The sequence below is a fragment of the Asterias rubens genome, chromosome 4 (assembly GCF_902459465.1).
Source record: "Asterias rubens chromosome 4, eAstRub1.3, whole genome shotgun sequence".
Classification (NCBI taxonomy): Eukaryota; Metazoa; Echinodermata; class Asteroidea; order Forcipulatida; family Asteriidae; genus Asterias; species Asterias rubens.
In genome coordinates this window covers 10,383,893-10,403,239 of record NC_047065.1, presented here as the reverse complement: position 1 = coordinate 10,403,239, position 19,347 = coordinate 10,383,893, and the positions used below count along the sequence as shown (strand labels likewise).

The window sequence follows — 19,347 nt, the reverse complement described above, 5'->3', positions numbered from 1 at the left end:
TTATGGGAGACAAGTTTTTGACTCCCATAAATGGCCGACCGTGTTAGTTCGCACAGTAAAAGGAAAACCACGCAGTTTCGAGGCAAACTTGTGTGGATCATTGTATTCTACTTTTAAAACATCTTTCCAACCATATGAATTTTAATTTTTGTTTGTTACAAACGCTTTTTATAGACCAACTCGTCCGAACCAAGGCAACGTGTTCCTTTAAGACTAGTTGTATAAAGCGTGTTGGGCGTTCATAGACTACGTCTGTTCACAGGTAAGTTTATACAGGCGCTAAAAATAAGACACACAATAAATACATACAGTACTCCATGTAAAATCTATTAGTACGTGAGCGTATGGAAAACCGATTAGCGTTGCAAGCATTTTATCCCTAGCAAAGTGCCTGAGGACAGGAAATTTTACAAAAAGACAAGTTAAATATTACAGTTTTTCATTAGTTTTAAAGCCATTATACACTTTCGGTACAGAAAAAAAAAAAGGTTCACAGATTTACAAATAATTTACAGGGTTTACAGAAGGCAATGGTGAAAGATTTCTCTTGAAATATTGATCCATGAAATGCTTTACTTTTTGAGAAAACATTAAAACAATATCAATTCCCGATAGCGAGAATTACCGATTTATTTTAAACACATGTCATGACACGACGAAACGTGCAGAAACAAGAGTGGGTTTTCCCGTTTCTCCCGACTCCGATGACCGATTGAGCCTAAATTTTCACAGGTTTGTTATGTTATATATAAGTTGTGATACACAAAGTGTGGGACTTGGACAATACCGTTTACCGAAAGCGTATAATGGCTTTAACGCTTTCCTCAAAAAGGGTATTTATGAATGGGAATTGGTGGCTCGGTCTTAAATGGCCATTTAAAACCTTGCAGGGTCATGGCCGAATGATAAAGGACAGCTGTAGGCCCTACAGGGCTACAACCCTGCTAGTTACAGACCTTGTTGCAAACTCTTTTATCTTCTTGATAATAACAGTAAATACGTTAATTCTTGAGTTGGAGTAAAATACATAATAAAAACAAATCTTAAAACATTTTTTGGGGGAGGATACAGTTGACCCAAAAGACTGGTTTGACCTTTTGGTTAGAAATAAAACAAAAGTCAAGTTGAGTAAAACTGAAGAAACTTTGTCAAATCTTTGTGTTTTTTATAGAAGATAAACATCCATAAACTCTGTATCAAAGCCATAAAAAGATGATAGGCCTAAATCATTTGTTTTTTAATGAGTACATTAAGTGAATGAAGCCTTTTAAAAACATTAGGAAACAGACAAATTTGCAAATTTTGTGAGGACAATAAAAAACAAAAATGTTCATGAGTTTAGTGGGATATGCATTTTTGTTTGTTGACTCACCCGGCAGACTGTTGCAAATTTAAAGTGAAACTTGTTCAAAAGTCAGTTTTGCCAAAGTGTCAGAGTCTTTGAGAAGTCTGAACTGAATAAGGGGAATTTCAGAACATGTCCAAAAGTCACAGCTTTGCCTAAAAGCGGAAGCATCTCATCTCTTGTGAGTTGATTATTTTCAATATCATTACTGAGCATAGATGGATCTTAATAGATGTTTAATTTGCATCGGTATGGACTGATAAATGCCATCTTCAGAGGCAACTTGTTTTGGTTTTTATTTGGGCTGCTTCAAGCACAATAACTTTTCTAGTCGGCCAAGTGGTTAACCAACCAACCATGCAAGGAATTCTAATCAAACTCTGCCATGCCACACACCATATTAACCAATGCACCATTGTGCAATAAAAATAACTGATTTGTCCATATAATACAAATGGCCAATATCAAAGTCATGAATATCTAAGTATTGGACGCAATTGGAGAACTCATATTGTTTTGAATTCACTTAAAACATTGGAGACAAGATCATTATCACTAAAACTCATAATGTTACCTTCAAGGAACTTCAAAATTCTGAAATTACGCCAATACACTAAAAGAAATTGCATCAAGAACATGAAATGTAGACTGTAACTATGTTTTAGTGATATACACTTAAAGTGTTATTAATCCTTTTGCGCAGTCGTCTGAGTTGTTCCGTCTTTCATTGCTTTTTCCTTTGGATCATAATTGACAAGTTGTTGGCCAACAAGATATCTGAAATTAGAACAACATCAACAATCAATTAGTAATAATAACAAATTCTTATATAGCGCATTTCACAATTACCATATAAATGTGCTTTAACACAGGTACTAACACTTTTTGTGAAAAAAAACACAGGGCAAAGTGTTTGCGACAAGTATTACTTGTGGCCAATGCCTACTTATTTGAGCTTTACAATGCATTTGCAAGTATTTTCCCCTGCTCTTAAAACTTACTTGTCATTTTTGATGTGCTCATAAAGCTTTTTAAACTGTTTGAGATGAAACACCAAGGCTGCCATAGAAACCACAGATGTGACAAGACAAGGGTAAATGCGACGTACTACCAAGAGGTTGATGTCATCTCCCAAACCTTCAATACAACAACAGAGACAGATCAATAATAAGCTAACCACAATGCCTTTGCCATTTTAAAGGCAGTAGACACTATTGGTAATTACTCAAAATAATTTTTAGCATAAAACATTACTTGGTAACGAGTAATGGGGAGAGGTAGATAGTATAAAACATTGTGAGAACCGGCTCCCTCTGAAGTAATTTAGTTTTTGAAAAAGAAGTAATTTTCCACTAGTTTGATTTCAAGACCTCAGATTTCGAAATCAATCTTTAGAAAGCACACTACTTCGTGTGACAAGGGTGTTGTTTCTTCAATTAATATATTGCAACTTCGATGACTGATTGAGCTGAAATTTTCACAGGTTGGTTATTTTATGTATATGTTGAGGTACACCAAGTGAGAAGAATAGTCTTTCACAATTACCAATAGTATCCAATGTCTTTAATCTATCTGGATCAAAATTAACAATAAAAACAACCACTGTTTCAAAAACTTATTTGATGTGAAAAATGTATTGACGTTCAACAGTTCAACTGATATTAAAGCATAACGTTTTAGTACTTAAAGGCACTGGACACATTTGGTAATAATTCAAAATAAATAATACGCATAGAAAACTTGCTTGGTAAACAAGCAATGGAGAGCAGATGTTAGTCTAGTATGAACAATTGTGAAAAAGACTCACTATGAGAAATGAGTTTTTGAAAAAGAGGTATTTTCTCACTCGTTTTTTTTTTTTTAGTTATTGTTGCAACTTTGATGACCAATTGAGCAAAAATTTTCACAGGTTTGTTATTTATACATATGTTTGGATACAACAAGTGAGAATACTTGTCTTTGACAATTACCAACCATGTCCAGTGCTTTTTAAGCAAGTTAGTATGGTTCCACTAACCTAATAATGGTGTAATTCCTGCTGCTACAGCGTATGGTGCAGTCAATATCAAAACAAGACATGTCACCACAGGCAACACTACTCTCCTTATTATAAAACCTAAATTCAGATTACGAAATCCATCTTGATAAACCTGCAGACATAAAGAGAAAATCAAACAAGGTAAGTTTGATCAACTGAAATTCAAGGACTATAGCTTAGTCAGGATAGACTTGAATTATTTTGGTATTGTGAATTTAATGATCTGGCCAAATATAATGGACAAGTAAGAAATAAGTTCCTCTTTGTTAGAATGTATACTTGATGTAACTCAATAAATTTTGCTCAAACTCAACTGTAAGCAATGCCATTAGAGATGGGTCGAGTTTCAATGGTTGGCCACTGTTATGGCCGCTGGACCAAGCTGATGGACGGGTCCATTTATCTTTCAAAGGAAGAGGATTGACCAATTCAAGTTTTGTGATGTACTTTTTTTCAAAAAGATGGAGTCCTCATGTGAGTGGGGGAAAACTAACAGCCTCTCACCTCAAGTTTAATGGTGTTAAGTGTCATTGTATTTGATACCCTTCCAGTACAAAATTTGTACAGAGACGTTTGGTTCATAACTAACTTTCAGTAATATTCAATCATAACAGCCTCGAGTTTGACCCATTGACTGAAAGGAAAATGTCCTCCTTGGAATGTTAAGATCTATTAGTTATTGAAAAGCAAATCCACTACTCCCTCGATACTCCCTAGACCGTTCTTATTTTTTCCCTGGGCTTCAGCTCAGGTTAGTAGAATATGCCAAAGATCACCTCAGCGGCACTAAAACTGTCAAAACTGTTTTGTATAACTAACAAACCTGCTCCAAGACGGTCTTTAGCCACCAGTTGGGACCCATCATAGTCACAGCACACATGATCTTAGCATGTAGAACACCAAGGGCCCAATCCTACAGTTCATCATTTAGGAAAATAAATGGCTTTGGTTAAAGTTCATTCGTTAAAGGCAGTGGACACTATTGGTAACTACTCAAAATAATTATTAGCATAAAACCTTACTTGGTGATGAGTAATGGGGAGAGGGTGATAGTATAAAACATAGTGAGAAAGGCTCCCTCTGAAGTAATGTGGTTTTCAATTTTTTTTCAAAATGTATGCACGATAATATTTCAATATCACTATTGGTAACACTATTGGTAATTACTAAAAAATAATTATTAGCATAAAACCTTACTTGGTGATGAGTAATTGGGAGAGGTTGATAGTATAAAACATTGTGAGAAATGGCTCCCTCTGAAGTAATGTGATTATCAAGAGAGAAGTAATTTTCCACGAATTTGATTTTGAGACCTCAAATTTAGAATTTGAGGTCTCAAAAACAAGCATCTGAAAGCACACAACTGTGTGTGACCAGGGTGTTTTTTCTTTCATTATTATCTCACAACTTCGGCGACCAAATGAGCTCAAATTTTCACAGGTTTGTTATTTTGTGCATATGTTGAGATACACCAAGTGAGAGGACTTGTCTTAGACAATTACCAAACGTGTCCAGTGCCTTTAACACAGACAATTTTGAGAAGTTTCAAGCACAAGAAACAAAATACATAACCAACGCTTTCTTTCATAGTTATGACATTGTTCAAAATGATGAATGCATACTCTTCAGAGCACAACAGATTTTCCTGTTTTAGAAATTACAAATACATATATTTCCTATAACTTTCGTCCAAACTCATAACTTTATACTGAGACTCGAGTGGTCTACTACTTGACGACATTATAGACCGTGTAAGTCTTGCGACGATAAGGTCACCATTGAGCTTCCAGCAACCTCCGAGCCATCAGCTATTGGAGATTAACGTGGGTGCAATTTTGTGTGGCTTTAAGTTTTGTTACATTACATCACAATTTTCCACCACAAAAAGATATTGGTAAAATGATTACAATAAAAACTAACATTTGAGATAGAATTTGGAAACTTATAAGAAAATTTAGACACAACAGGCTCAAAGTGTTAAATTGTGAATTACGCCGACTGTGTCGCGCAAACCATGTCGACTGCACTAAATAACGTCAGGCAGCCATTATATTTTTGCGCATACATAATTCAAAGAATCAGCTTTCAAAATTAAAAACAGAAATCAAACTAAAGTAACTTTGTAAAGTGAATCCAAAACCATTGATAATATTAAAAGAAAGATTCTAAATCAAATCATAAGGCACAGCAACTCACCTGCCAAGGAAAAAACACTGGAGACTGATCAAGGGGAACTCGTATTGGAACCACCACGACAACCTCAAAGAGTAGACCCAGGAGGAAGGGGATTACCCCTAGAAGCATAGCTGCAACTAACAATGACTTTACAAACTGAAACAAAAAATACAAGTAAATATTAAATTGAATGAACTTGTATTGCACCACCCTCATCAAAGAGAACATCCAGAAACCAAAGCCCAATATCATTGTCCTGCTTACCGCCGAATTCTGCACTTACGATCACGATTCCCCGCTTATGTGCAAGCGCTGAATTTCTGCGCTAGGCTTGTAAAGCGTAGAATGCCTAGTAGCACGGAGTAAGTACGCGAAGAAGCCAAAATTCACCACTAACCCATGAAATACGATTGCCATAAGCATAGAATTCCATGCTTCGGTAAGTGCCGATTATGTGCTCACGATAAGAAGAGCCATGAAATTGGGCCCTGAAGGGTCACAAATGAAGGAGGTGAAGGTAATTACCAGGGCCCAATTATAAAGAGCTACTTTAAGCAGAAAATATCGCTTAGCAGTTTCTGCTATTAGCGATTCGAGGAGGATGGGATAACATTTTGGAAAGCCGTTGGTCCTGTGTGTTGTGTAACGCACATAAAAGAACCAAGTGCACTTATCGAAAAGAGAAGGGGTTCGCACTGGGGTTCACGGTTGATTGGCAGCATATTGCACCACAACACCTTGTACATGGTGTTATGCAAAAGGAGTAGGTCTAATATTTAAAACGAAGTCAAACATGCTTGCAGGAAAAAAATGTATTTGAATGCGCCCTGAGCCTCACTGAGTGACGGATATGCGTGCTTAATAAGAAGCCACTATTATTACTAGGCACAGTTAGTACATGCGATGTGGCATTTTCGCTAGTAACCTTATTCTAGTCATCCAAACTCATTTGGCTTAGCTTTTCTTGTGCTTTAGTAGCTCCATGAAATTGGGTCCTGGGTTAAAGTTCATAAACTGCTTACCACAAAATTGTTGTTTAAGTTTATTGATGTATACTATATAATTTATGCAGATTGCTGGTTTCTCTAGCTCGTTTTGGTAAATTTTGAAATTGTAAACTACTTTTTTTGTATACAAATTTGCGTGTCAGTCTTTTGGGTTGTTTTATTTAAACTGAATGAAGCATAGAATAACAAAAATGGCAGAGCTTTATAGTTTAGTCTAATGGATGAAACCAACCATACCTTACCCAATGCTACCCCAAGGAATTCTATTCTAAAGCTAAATGTCGACTAAAAATCCAGATATCTAGACTCTTCTAAGATTGCCTTGAATTACCGAAAATGGTTTGGCTGGGTCAATGAATCAATCATGCAAACCAGTAACTAATATACAAATATTGACTGCTTCGAGTGCTATGGTGGAAAATAGAATGCTCTGGGGATCACCGAGGGAGTCATAGTTTTAACCATTGCATGAGTGAAAGCAGTCAATATTTGTTTTATAACACCTCAAACAATTCTAAAAACTGAACTATTAAGTTACACACCTGAACGCTACAATCCACGGACGATGCGAATACAGATTGCGAAAACTTTTACTGTGCTGCATGTAGTGTCATGTAATCCAAAATGGTTACAGACTATTAATTTATCATCCTCGTACACGCAACGGACGTCTGGGTACTGCACGCCGTGTAATAGTCTTCAGACTAGCGCACGGCAAACCGATGCACTATCACACGGCCGTCGTCTAGCAAAACTAAGCCATATCATGTGAAGCGCTCTCAACCAATGAAAAGGCAGAACATTGGTAAGGGTTATTATATTAAAGTAACAACAATGACATAATATGCAGAGACTCACCAAAATTGTATACATTTTAGCCTTTTCCAAGATGAGATCAATCCCAGCAGGCAGCCAGGACCAGATCATGGTAGCCAGCCGACACATCAACCAGCATAGGTACAGACCACATGCAGCTGTGTAGAGTTCATGAACTACGACTCCATTACCAACCCATAATGACATGAAGAATCGACCCAGGAAGACAGGTAGGGTGAGGCAGAGTACACTAGTCCCAAGCAGGGATAGACACAGCAGATGAACCAACAGAAATATCTGCAGGTACAAGATCAAAAGAGGACAGGGTTTCATGTTCTACTCGTTACTACATTAGTTTTTTGCTTTTGAGTTATCAAGAAAGACCCCAAAATGTTGTGGCCCAAAAGTAGATTTTCCCCCCAATTACTTATATAATACATTTACTTGTGATAAGTAAAAAATCATGGCATGATGTCGCCAAGTGGTTAAGTGCATCAGACTCAAGTTTTGACGGCTGAGTCATCGGGGTGTGTGTTCTCATCTCGGTATTGACACTTGTGTCCTTGGAGCAGGACAATTGAGACTATAATTGCCTTTCTTTGCCCAGGGGTAAATGGGTACCTGTGATAGCAGAGATGGTTCTTGTATTATAAGTTATCACACAAGCGCGAGTGGAATACGGAAAAATTAAGCGCTTCTGGGACGTAGACACGCTATACTTTCCAGATGTCCACGAGCGCGCGTGTGATAACGTATTTATCTTCAAGCAAACTTGACGCGTGACATAGAATACACAAGACGCAGATAGTGATATTAGCCGTGCAATATAGGTTTTTATCACCACTCTATTCTGCGAATCTGATTGGAGGATTAGCGCGTACTTGAAGATAATATGATTTAGCCTAGAGCGCTAAATAATTTGCTGCAGCACATGCTGTATACTCCACAGGGACATGAGATTGCCTAAGGATTTAATATATGGTCCAGTAATTCTTTGGAATTGTGCCATATAAGAGTCAGTATTAATGATTTATTATTATCTAAACTTGTGATATTGTTATGCACTATTGCTACTTACACGAAATGCAAAGAATGATGGTTTATTGTAGGGTTGGAATCCAGTGGGTCCCATTTGATTAATGAGAGCATGATGAGCAGCATGTAGCGCCATCCCTCCAGGGGCAGCACCAGCAGCTCCTGGTGCAGCCTGTTGGTCAACAGGCTGATCAGCGGCATCAGGAGCTTCTTGTTCCTCGTCATCATCATCATTTATCTCATCATTCTCATTATTGACATCATCTTGGATCTCATCCATCTCCTCCTCTTCCATGATGACATCAGAGTCGTCATCCCTCCCGCTGGATACTACCTCCTCCTCGGTGAACGCAGTAATATCAATACTGCCCTCTTGTGGTGCTGCTAGCTCCAGAAGTGAGTTCAATCTGATACCTAAATTGCCTTCATCATCATCAGGTGATTCCGACTGGGTGCCGCTGTCTCCTGGCTGGGGGTCATTTACTCCAAGGTAGAGATCCTCTTCCCCTGCATAGCTAGCGATATCCTCTGGGTTGAGATTAGCTGCCTCTGGGTTGGGACCAGCCTCTTCAAAGTCAAGATGAGCTAACTGTTGATCATGCTGTGGTGAGGGTGTTGGCTTGTCTTCAACTGGTACATCACCCAGCAGATATGAACGCATATTACTGAACATAAAAATAACATTATAGCATATTGCATTACACAAGAATTTGACCAGACCTTAAAAAAATAAGCCTGAAGTCCAACAATACTTAATTCAAGCTGATAGCTTTTATCAGCAAACATTTATGATATATTTCCTTAAATTTTGTTTAAAAAGTGCCATCCCTTTCTGATCCCATGGTTGCCGCTTTCCAGGATGTATCGTATTTTGAGGGTGATCCCTAGCTACATGGCATGTTGTATGGCTTCTGAATGGCACTCAACTGTTTCTTTGTTGAGCAAGTGATTCTGGGTCAAACCACAAAAATAGACTCACAGGAGGTAAGCTGCCACTATGGTCCATCCTCGAATTGCATTCTTCAACCATTGCCTTGTGTGTCCCTGCTCTAGGAGTGCTGGAAGGACTACCTGGAGTAGGAGCAACTCTAGGGATAGCTCACTGACTGGGGAATCACTGCAGAGGAATGAGATGTTGAATAGTGAAATTAATACTGATACTACACTTTTATGGAATGTGTGCAACAAATGCAGAGAAAATAAACTGGTTTAAAGGGCAATTAAAGGGAAAACAAGTCCAAGAAGGTTATTACATTGAACGGTGAATGTGATACGGTAAGAAGGAAGGGAAGACGTATTTGATGATGGTTACTGGGAGCCAAAAGACTTAGACTAACCCGTACATTGAGAGGTGAATGTGGTACGGTAAGAAGGAAGGGAAGAGGCATTTGATGATTGTCACTGGGAGCCAAAGGACTGAGACCAACCCTTACCTTGAGAGGTGAATGTGGTACGGTAAGAAGGAAGGGAAGAGGTATTTGATGATTGTCACTAGGAGTCAAAGGACTGAGACTAACCCTTACCTTGAGAGGTGAATGTTGTACGGTAAGAAGGAAGGGAAGAGGTATTTGATGATTGTTACTGGGAGCCAAAGGACTTAGACCAACCCTTACATTGAGAGGTGAATGTGGTACGGTAAGAAGGAAGGGAAGAGGTATTTAATGATTGTTACTGGGGACCAAAGGACTGAGACCCACCCTTACCTTGAGAGGTGAATGTGGTACGGTAAGAAGGAAGGGAAGAGGTATTTGATGATTGTTACTGGGAGCCAAAGGACTGAGACCAACCCTTACCTTGAGAGCTGAATGTGGTACGGTAAGAAGGAAGGGAAGAGGTATTTGATGATTGTCACTAGGAGTCAAAGGACTGAGACCAACCCTTACCTTGAGAGGTGAATGTTGTACGGTAAGAAGGAAGGGAAGACGTATTTGATGATGGTTACTGGGAGCCAAAGGACTTAGACCAACCCTTACCTTGAGAGGTGAATGTTGTACGGTAAGAAGGAAGGGAAGACGTATTTAATGATTGTTACTGGGAGCAAAAGGACTGAGACCAACCCTTACCTTGAGAGGTGAATGTGGTACGGTAAGAAGGAAGGGAAGAGGTATTTGATGATTGTCACTGGGAGTCAAAGGACTTAGACCAACCCTTACCTTGAGAGGTGAATGTGGTACGGTAAGAAGGAAGGGAAGAGGTATTTGATAATTGTTACTGGGAGCCAAAGGACTTAGACCAACCCTTACCTTGAGAAGTGAATGTGGTACGGTAAGAAGGAAGGGAAGAGGTATTCGATGATTGTCACTGGGAGCCAAAGGACTGAGACCAACCCTTACCTTGAGAGCTGAATGTGGTACGGTAAGAAGGAAGGGAAGAGGTATTTAATGATTGTTACTGGGAGCCAAAGGACTTAGACCAACCCTTACCTTGACAGTGGATGTGGTACGGTAAGAAGGAAGGGAAGAGGTATTTGATGATTGTTACTGAGAGCCAAAGGACTTAGACCAACCCTTACCTTGAGAGGTGAATGTGGTACGGTAAGAAGGAAGGGAAGAGGTATTTGATGATTGTTACTGGGAGCCAAAAGACTTAGACCAACCCTTACCTTGAGAGGTGAATACGGTACGGTAAGAAGGAAGGGAAGAGGTATTTGATGATTGTTACTGGGAACCAAAGGACTTAGACCAACCCTTACCTTGAGAGGTGAATGTGGTACGGTAAGAAGGAAGGGAAGAGGTATTTAATGATTGTTACTGGGAGCCAAAGGACTTAGACCAACCCTTACCTTGAGAGGTGAATGTGGTACGGTAAGAAGGAAGGGAAGAGGTATTTGATGATTGTTACTGGGGACCAAAGGACTGAGACCAACCCTTACCTTGAGAGGTGGATGTGGTACGGTAAGAAGGAAGGGAAGAGGTATTTGATGATTGTTACTGGGAGCCAAAGGACTTAGACCAACCCTTACCTTGAGAAGTGAATGTGGTACGGTAAGAAGGAAGGGAAGAGGTATTTGATGATTGTTACTGGGAGCCAAGAGACTTAGACCAACCCTTACCTTGAGAGGTGAATGTGGTACGGTAAGAAGGAAGGGAAGAGGTATTTGATGATTGTTACTGGGAGCCAAAGGACTTAGACCAACCCTTACCTTGAGAGGTGAATGTGGTACAGTAAGAAGGAAGGGAAGAGGTATTTAATGATTGTTACTGGGAGCCAAAGGACTTAGACCAACCCTTACCTTGAGAGGTGAATGTGGTACGGTAAGAAGGAAGGGAAGAGGTATTTGATGATTGTTACTGGGAGCCAAGAGACTTAGACCAACCCTTACCTTGAGAGGTGAATGTGGTACGGTAAGAAGGAAGGGAAGAGGTATTTGATGATTGTTACTGGGAGCCAAAGGACTTAGACCAACCGTTACCTTGAGAGGTGGATGTGGTACGGTAAGAAGGAAGGGAAGAGGTATTCGATGATTGTCACTGGGAGCCAAAGGACTGAGACCAACCCTTACCTTGAGAGCTGAATGTGGTACGGTAAGAAGGAAGGGAAGAGGTATTTGATGATTGTTACTGAGAGCCAAAGGACTTAGACCAACCCTTACCTTGAGAAGTGAATGTGGTACGGTAAGAAGGAAGGGAAGAGGTATTTGATGATTGTTACTGGGAGTCAAAGGACTTAGACCAACCCTTACCTTGAGAGGTGAATGTGGTACGGTAAGAAGGAAGGGAAGAGGTATTTGATGATTGTCACTGGGAGTCAAAGGACTTAGACCAACCCTTACCTTGAGAGCTGAATGTGGTACGGTAAGAAGGAAGGGAAGAGGTATTTGATGATTGTTACTGAGAGCCAAAGGACTTAGACCAACCCTTACCTTGAGAGGTGGATGTGGTACGGTAAGAAGGAAGGGAAGAGGTATTTGATGATTGTTACTGGGAGCCAAAGGACTTAGACCAACCCTTACCTTGAGAGGTGGATGTGGTACGGTAAGAAGGAAGGGAAGAGGTATTCGATGATTGTCACTGGGAGCCAAAGGACTGAGGCCAACCCTTACCTTGAGAGCTGAATGTGGTACGGTAAGAAGGAAGGGAAGAGGTATTTGATGATTGTTACTGAGAGCCAAAGGACTTAGACCAACCCTTACCTTGAGAGGTGGATGTGGTACGGTAAGAAGGAAGGGAAGAGGTATTCGATGATTGTCACTGGGAGCCAAAGGACTGAGGCCAACCCTTACCTTGAGAGCTGAATGTGGTACGGTAAGAAGGAAGGGAAGAGGTATTTGATGATTGTCACTGGGAGCCAAAGGACTTAGACCAACCCTTACCTTGAGAGGTGAATGTGGTACGGTAAGAAGGAAGGGAAGAGGTATTTGATGATTGTCACGGGGAGCCAAAGGACTAGAAGGACAACACTTCCAAAGACGATGACTGAGAGCAGAGAGCGTCTGACGTGTCTATAGATTGGTAGATGTATCATCTCTTGAATTGGATTGAAGTCGGGGTCATTCAGATTACGCAGGAACCACAACACACCTGGCCTTAGGACCTGCAAAACAAACAATGGCAAATTAAGGAGTTATAGAGGGCATGAGGAATTTTACTACAAGAATTGTTACTAGAGGATGTCGCACAATTCTCTTGCAATTAAATTCTAAATAATTCATCTAAAATGTACTCATTGTACAATAAGTGATTTTGAAGCAAAAAATGTCAACTAAACTTTCGGTGTTGTTGCTGGGCAGTCAAGTGCACCGGACTCAAGCTCTAGTGTTTCTGATCAGCAAAGTTTGAGTTTGAGGTCCTGGGCCCAATTTCATGCTAAACGTACACGAGCTTAAGCACGTAAACAATCTGCGCGCGAAGATTTTAGATCGTTTGCTTAAGCAAAACAGAAGAAGGCAGTGTATTTTGCACTGTGTGCATGGCCTAGGGCTGCTTAACGGTAAGCAAATATGTTGGCTTAACGTAGCAACAAAAATTGCTTAAGCGTAAACCTATTTCACCAGCGGTTGCTAGCTTAAGCACGTAAACAAAATGCGCGCGCAACATTTTAGATCGTTTGCTTAAGCGAAAAAGAAGAAGGTGCTGACAAAATGGCGGGCGAAATAAATGGGAGTGCACTCGAGTGGCGATAAAAAAAATTCATCACCTTCTGTGTCTGATATGTATTATTTGTAATGGTTCAAAGTGCCCCTCGAAAGGTTTACACACTAACTTGAAAGTAAACAAGAAGATAATACATTGTACAGCATGATTCTGAAGCATTTTAGACACTCGTTTATTAGCTACACCTACCATACAAACGCACGTACAATCACCGCTGTGCCGGCACAATAACATCGTTTGCAATGAGTGTTGCACTATGCGCTGTATGAATAGGGTGCTTAAGCAAAATAGAGGCTTTAAGGACCCTTTTTGTTTGCTTACCTATGTAAGCAAAAAACCTTGCTTAAGCAAGGGTATGAAATGAAAAATTTGCTAGGTGCGCCCGTTAAGCACAAAATCGACCGTTACAGGATGCAGCTCTTTGAAACTGGGCCCGGCGCTTAAACAGGGTGCTTAAGCAATGGGGCTTTAAGGACCCTTTTTGCTTGCTTGCTTCGCCATTTTAAGCAAAAAACTGCTTAAGCAAGGCTATGAAATGAAAAACTTGCTAGGTGCACCCGTTAAGCACAAAAACGACCGTTAAGCAGCTCTATGAAATTGGGATGGTCTTGACTTGGGGATAACTAAAACCTGCTTATGGAACAACTTATACTACTTGTTGTATAACTAATATTTCATGTGAGATATTGCTTGTAGGGTAACTTATATTTCTTGTGGAACAATTGTTACTGCTTGTGTGGGATAACTGATATCACTTGTGGGATAACTGGTATTGCTTGTGGGAAAACTGATACTGCTTGTTGGATAACAAATATTGTTTTGGGGATAACTGATATTGCTTGTGGAATAACTGATACTGCTTGTGGGATAACTCATATTGCTGGTGGGATAAATGATATTGCTTTTGGGATAACTGATATTGCTTGTGGGATAATTGACATTGCTTGTGGGATAACTGATATTGCTTGTGGGATAACTGATATTGCTTTTGGGATAACTGATATTGCTTGTGGGATAATTGACATTGCTTGTGGGATAACTGATATTGCTTGTGGGATAATTGACATTGCTTGTGGGATAACTGATATTGCTTGTGGGATAACTCATATTGCTTTTGGGATAACTGATATTGCTTGTGGGATAATTGACATTGCTTGTGGGATAACTGATATTGCTTGTGGGATAACTCATATTGCTTTTGGGATAACTGATATTGCTTGTGTGATAATTGACATTGCTTGTGGGATAACTGATATTGCTTGTGGGATAACTGATATTGCTGGTGGGATAACTCATATTGCTTGTGGGATAACTGATATTGCTTGTGGGATAACTGATATTGCTGGTGGGATAACTGATATTGCTGGTGGGATAACTCATATTGATTGTGGGATAACTCATATTGCTTGTGGGATAACTGATACTGCTGGTGGGATAACTGATATTATAAAACACCCAAGCAGATCCTTGCCATTTGATTGGAGGATTGTCCGTCACGTGATAGCAAATAAAAGTACCATTGCACGCTGAGTCACTCACCGTGCTTTTTCGTTCCATCCAAAAAGTACCATTGCACGCTGGCAGCGTGCAATGGTACTTTTCGGATGGAACGAAAAAGCTGAGTAAAAACATCACTGCGTGCGCGTGTCTTTGGTAACGCAGCAGGTGTTACTGCAAGAAGGCATAGTAAAATTACTAGCATTCGGCTTCTACAGTTGAAATTGATTGTTTTGAAAGTTGTATCTTTCAATCAAAATGACAAAGATCTACTTGGATGTTATATAAAACAAATAATGAATGTTTTTCATTCGTGCAATGGTGCGAATATGTTCATGAGTTGAAAGCTGGAATGTTCCATTCAACTCGGCTCCGCCTCGTTGAATAGAACATTCCCTCTTTCAACTCATGAACATATTCGCACCATTGCACTCATAAACATTCATTATGTGTATATTGCTGGTGGGATAACTGATACTGCTGGTGGGATAACTCATATTGATTGTGGGATAACTCATATTGCTTGTGGGATAACTCATATTGCTTGTGGGATAACTGATATTGCTGGAGGGATAACTGATATTGCTGGTGGGATAACTGATACTGCTGATGGGATAACTCATATTGATTGTGGGATAACTCATTTTGCTTGTGGGATAACTGATATTGCTGGATGGATAACTGATATTGCTGGTGGGATAACTCATATTGATTGTGGGATAACTCATACTGCTTGTGGGATAACTGATATTGCTGGAGGGATAACTGATATTGCTGGTGGGATAACTCATATTGATTGTGGGATAACTCATTTTGCTTGTGGGATAACTGATATTGCTGGAGGGATAACTGATATTGCTGGAGGGATAACTGATATTGCTGGTGGGATAACTCATATTGATTGTGGGATAACTCATTTTGCTTGTGGGATAACTGATATTGCTGGAGGGATAACTGATATTGCTTGTGGGATAACTGATATTGCTGGTGGGATGACTCATACTGCTGGTGGGATAACTCATATTGATTGTGGGATAACTCATATTGATTGTGGGATAACTCATATTGCTTGTGGGATAACTGATTGTCTCACCTCTCTGAGTAGAAGGATAAAAGATGCAAAGTAAAAGACGTAGACCATGCCAACCAGCCAGTGAAGAAACATAGAGGTCCCTGGTGCAGACTGGAAGCTTTGTAGTCTGTCTTGAAGAGCAGTGTCAAACATTGACTGAATATTTGGAGAGATGCAAATGTAGGTTGATCATTGATCTTGTAAAATAAACATACTTCAACAACCACCACCTCAGCAGTACAGTTCAATTGTCAACACAAGACTGATTAACATAGCTTCATTAAAATAAATCAAATTTTTAAGATATTCAGAGGCTTAACCATACAATATGCCATCTAGAGTTTGCCATGCTGCTGTCATTTTGAAAGAAAGCAGTCCACATATAAGTTGAAATTATTGCTACACTACATGACAAGACATACTTTCTCACAAATTAAGGTTGAAGTAGAACTTCAATTAAACAGATAATTTGCTTTACAATTGCCTACTACACAAAGACAGGAATGAAATTGAATGGATGTTAAAATTCCTGGGAAATGGTTGGAAGGTCTTGGTTTAAAGATGCTATGTCAAATTTTTGGCCCCAAACATTAAAAAATAGATTTTTTTTTAGTGAATGGTATTTCAAACAGCATCACCCGCTCTAATGAACAAAAATTAACTTTTACTTTTAATGGTCAGGAACCATGACAAAAATTTAAAACGTTTCTTATAAACACATGAGAATTGGTCGCGTGATATTTGTTGGGATCCCGACAAAAACTAATTTTGAGCACTTTATTTCACTGCTACTAATAATTGGCAGACTTTTTCGAGCAATGGCTCAAATGAAAGCTTGTAACTTTCTCGACCCCCATCAAAATACCTATTGAATTTTAAATCAACATTTTTGGGTCAAATCGGACAAAAATCTGATATCAAATCAAATCAAACAGAAACTTACCAATGAGCATATATCTAGCCACCAGCCACACACGAGAGGCAGGACACCAATTTCAGTCACTACCAGCAGGAACACCTTGAGTACGATGTAACAAAGACCCAAGATACGCTTTGTTCGGTGCAGCTTTAGGAGACCACTGAAGCACTGTCATCAAACAGTCAGGAAATATAACCTCAGAATATTTATTCTCTCCCTTCAAAGATTTGTTCATTTGATATTCAGACAAATCATTTATCATAATTGACATTGATAATTCTTTTGTTAAAATAAGAGTTTATGAATTTACATACTTATAAACAACTTGTATATTTATAAGTTAACTTTACCTTCACCACTAACAACAGTCAAAAAGTCAAGCTATCAAAAAGACGATAATATTGCGTCAGAGCAGAACTGTTGTAATAACGTTGCATCTTGCATGAGAGAGATTCCATGTGAAAAGTTGTACCTCAATAACCAAGGTTCTGTGTGAACCCAAGGAGCTTTGTTGTTTTTGCCCTTTCAAACTCGCAGGTTATGTAAATGCTAGTTTTGGAGATGATGAGATGATGATGAATAAACCAGTAGCTATTGTATAACTATCCAGTTTTTGCGCTGCTGCATTATACTTTACCAGACAATAAACCCATTGCATTGGCTGCCATTGCCAAGATCAAACAATGGAACATGCACTCGTGCATGAGCTGCGCAAATCTCTCAGCCAATGATAGGTCTTCATTAACTTCAGTAAGGGCACTTTTGAGGGCTTGTGGAGTCTGTTGAGGTTTGTAAACATGTAAATGGTACATTACTTCTGCCAATTTGAAGACACGGTTAATAAAAAGGATACATGGAAGAGGATGAGCGAAGAACAGAGCGTGACATAGCCAGACATTGTTGTGATGAGTCCCTCAAAACGAGATAACTTAACCAACTCATCCCAGCCTAGAAGCAACATCCCAAAGCGACCAATGTGATACGGGCAGAAAGCTGCATCAAGAGTAAACAAAGTACAACAATGTCATTTCAGTTCAGGGGGAAACAAAATATTCTTAATTTAAAAAAAGGAAAATATTGATGACCTTTTGTTTACAATCCTGAGGCATTAAGGAAAATAAATGACCGACAAAAACCATATAATTTAGAAAACCCCTGAACCAAGGTCATACATGTACTTCCTGCGAATGCCAATGTGAACAAACTTGACGTCACAACTATCCTTTCGCAGCGTTATTCGCAAGTGAGTTGAGCAGAGCTGAACTGCTGCGAATATTTGTTGCGAATTTTGTGACGTCAACATTCGCTTCGCATTCGCAGGAGATATGAACCAGGCTTTACTCTTAGGTCCACTTGCCTACATGTGACCTCAATCATCCACTATCCTCCTCTATGATGTTACTTCAAACCAACATATTTAAATTGAGTTAAGTGAGGTTGGTATAGTGTTGTCTTTACCTCACCTTACACCTCTGGGACCCCGGTTCGAACCTCTGGGACCCCAAAGGCACTATGTGGACTGGGTTTTGAGTCCCTACCGACTGCGTTGGTTTTACCTGGAATAATTCTCTAGGGTTATCCTCCCACATCTAAAACTGAAATTTCTTCATTGTCTTCTCACTTGTCGTTTGGCTCTAATAAGAGAGTTGAGAAAATATACCCAGACGACTGAAATTCCTGACCCAGTGATAAGCGATTATTATTAAGCCGTACAGCCCTAAGTCCTCCTAAAGCTATTCAGTTTGGGCAAAGAGGTTCTAGAAGGATCCGAAAGAGTCAAGGTGAACTGAGTAACAATTCCTTAACCAACAAATTAACAGAAGTCAATACTGCATCAATGTCAAAAGTTTATTAGGAATTATCGGTCAAAGTTCAAACACATACCAAAGACAAATATGAAGAGAGCATTGAGTGAGATGACCCATAGGACGTGTTCAAGGAATATAAGTGATCCGTCCAGGCCAAGCATCCTCTCCCAAGTCAATTCTTCTGCAGCTCGATCCCATTCCAATGCATTCCAATTAATATCATCTGGAAGATCAAACAGTAATAGGTTCATGTGTTATTGGGATTCTTATAGACACTGGACACGATTGGTAATTGTCAAAGACTAGTCTTCCACAGTTGGTGTATCTCAACATATATGCATAAAATAACAAACCTGTGAAAATTTAAGCTCAATCAGTCATTGAGGTTGCGAGAAATTAATGAAAGAAAAAAACACCATTGTCACACGAAGTTGTGTGCTTTCAGATGCTTGATTTTGAGACCTCAAATTCTAAATCTGAGGTCTCAAAATCAAATTCGTAGAAAATTACTTCTTTCTTGAAAACTTTAACACTATCAACCT

The 19,347-nt window shown here is 39.4% G+C and overlaps 1 protein-coding gene across 1 annotated transcript in view; it reads right to left on the bottom strand.

Annotated features, from left to right (window-relative positions):
- Positions 1-823: 823 nt before the first annotated feature.
- Positions 824-19,347, bottom strand: part of LOC117288839 (E3 ubiquitin-protein ligase MARCH6-like) — a 27,997-nt gene continuing 9,473 nt past the window's right edge. Inside the window, exons 8-20 of the mRNA XM_033769690.1 lie at positions 18,882-19,028; positions 17,851-17,990; positions 17,022-17,165; positions 16,100-16,234; positions 12,729-12,949; positions 9,396-9,533; positions 8,460-9,081; positions 7,424-7,678; positions 5,580-5,714; positions 4,207-4,296; positions 3,363-3,495; positions 2,347-2,482; positions 824-2,122 (exon numbers count right to left, since the gene is read on the bottom strand). Coding sequence (XP_033625581.1) covers positions 2,032-2,122; positions 2,347-2,482; positions 3,363-3,495; positions 4,207-4,296; positions 5,580-5,714; positions 7,424-7,678; positions 8,460-9,081; positions 9,396-9,533; positions 12,729-12,949; positions 16,100-16,234; positions 17,022-17,165; positions 17,851-17,990; positions 18,882-19,028 — 2,387 coding nt within the window. The 3' untranslated portion in view covers positions 824-2,031. The remainder of the gene's footprint in view (positions 2,123-2,346; positions 2,483-3,362; positions 3,496-4,206; positions 4,297-5,579; positions 5,715-7,423; positions 7,679-8,459; positions 9,082-9,395; positions 9,534-12,728; positions 12,950-16,099; positions 16,235-17,021; positions 17,166-17,850; positions 17,991-18,881; positions 19,029-19,347) is intronic.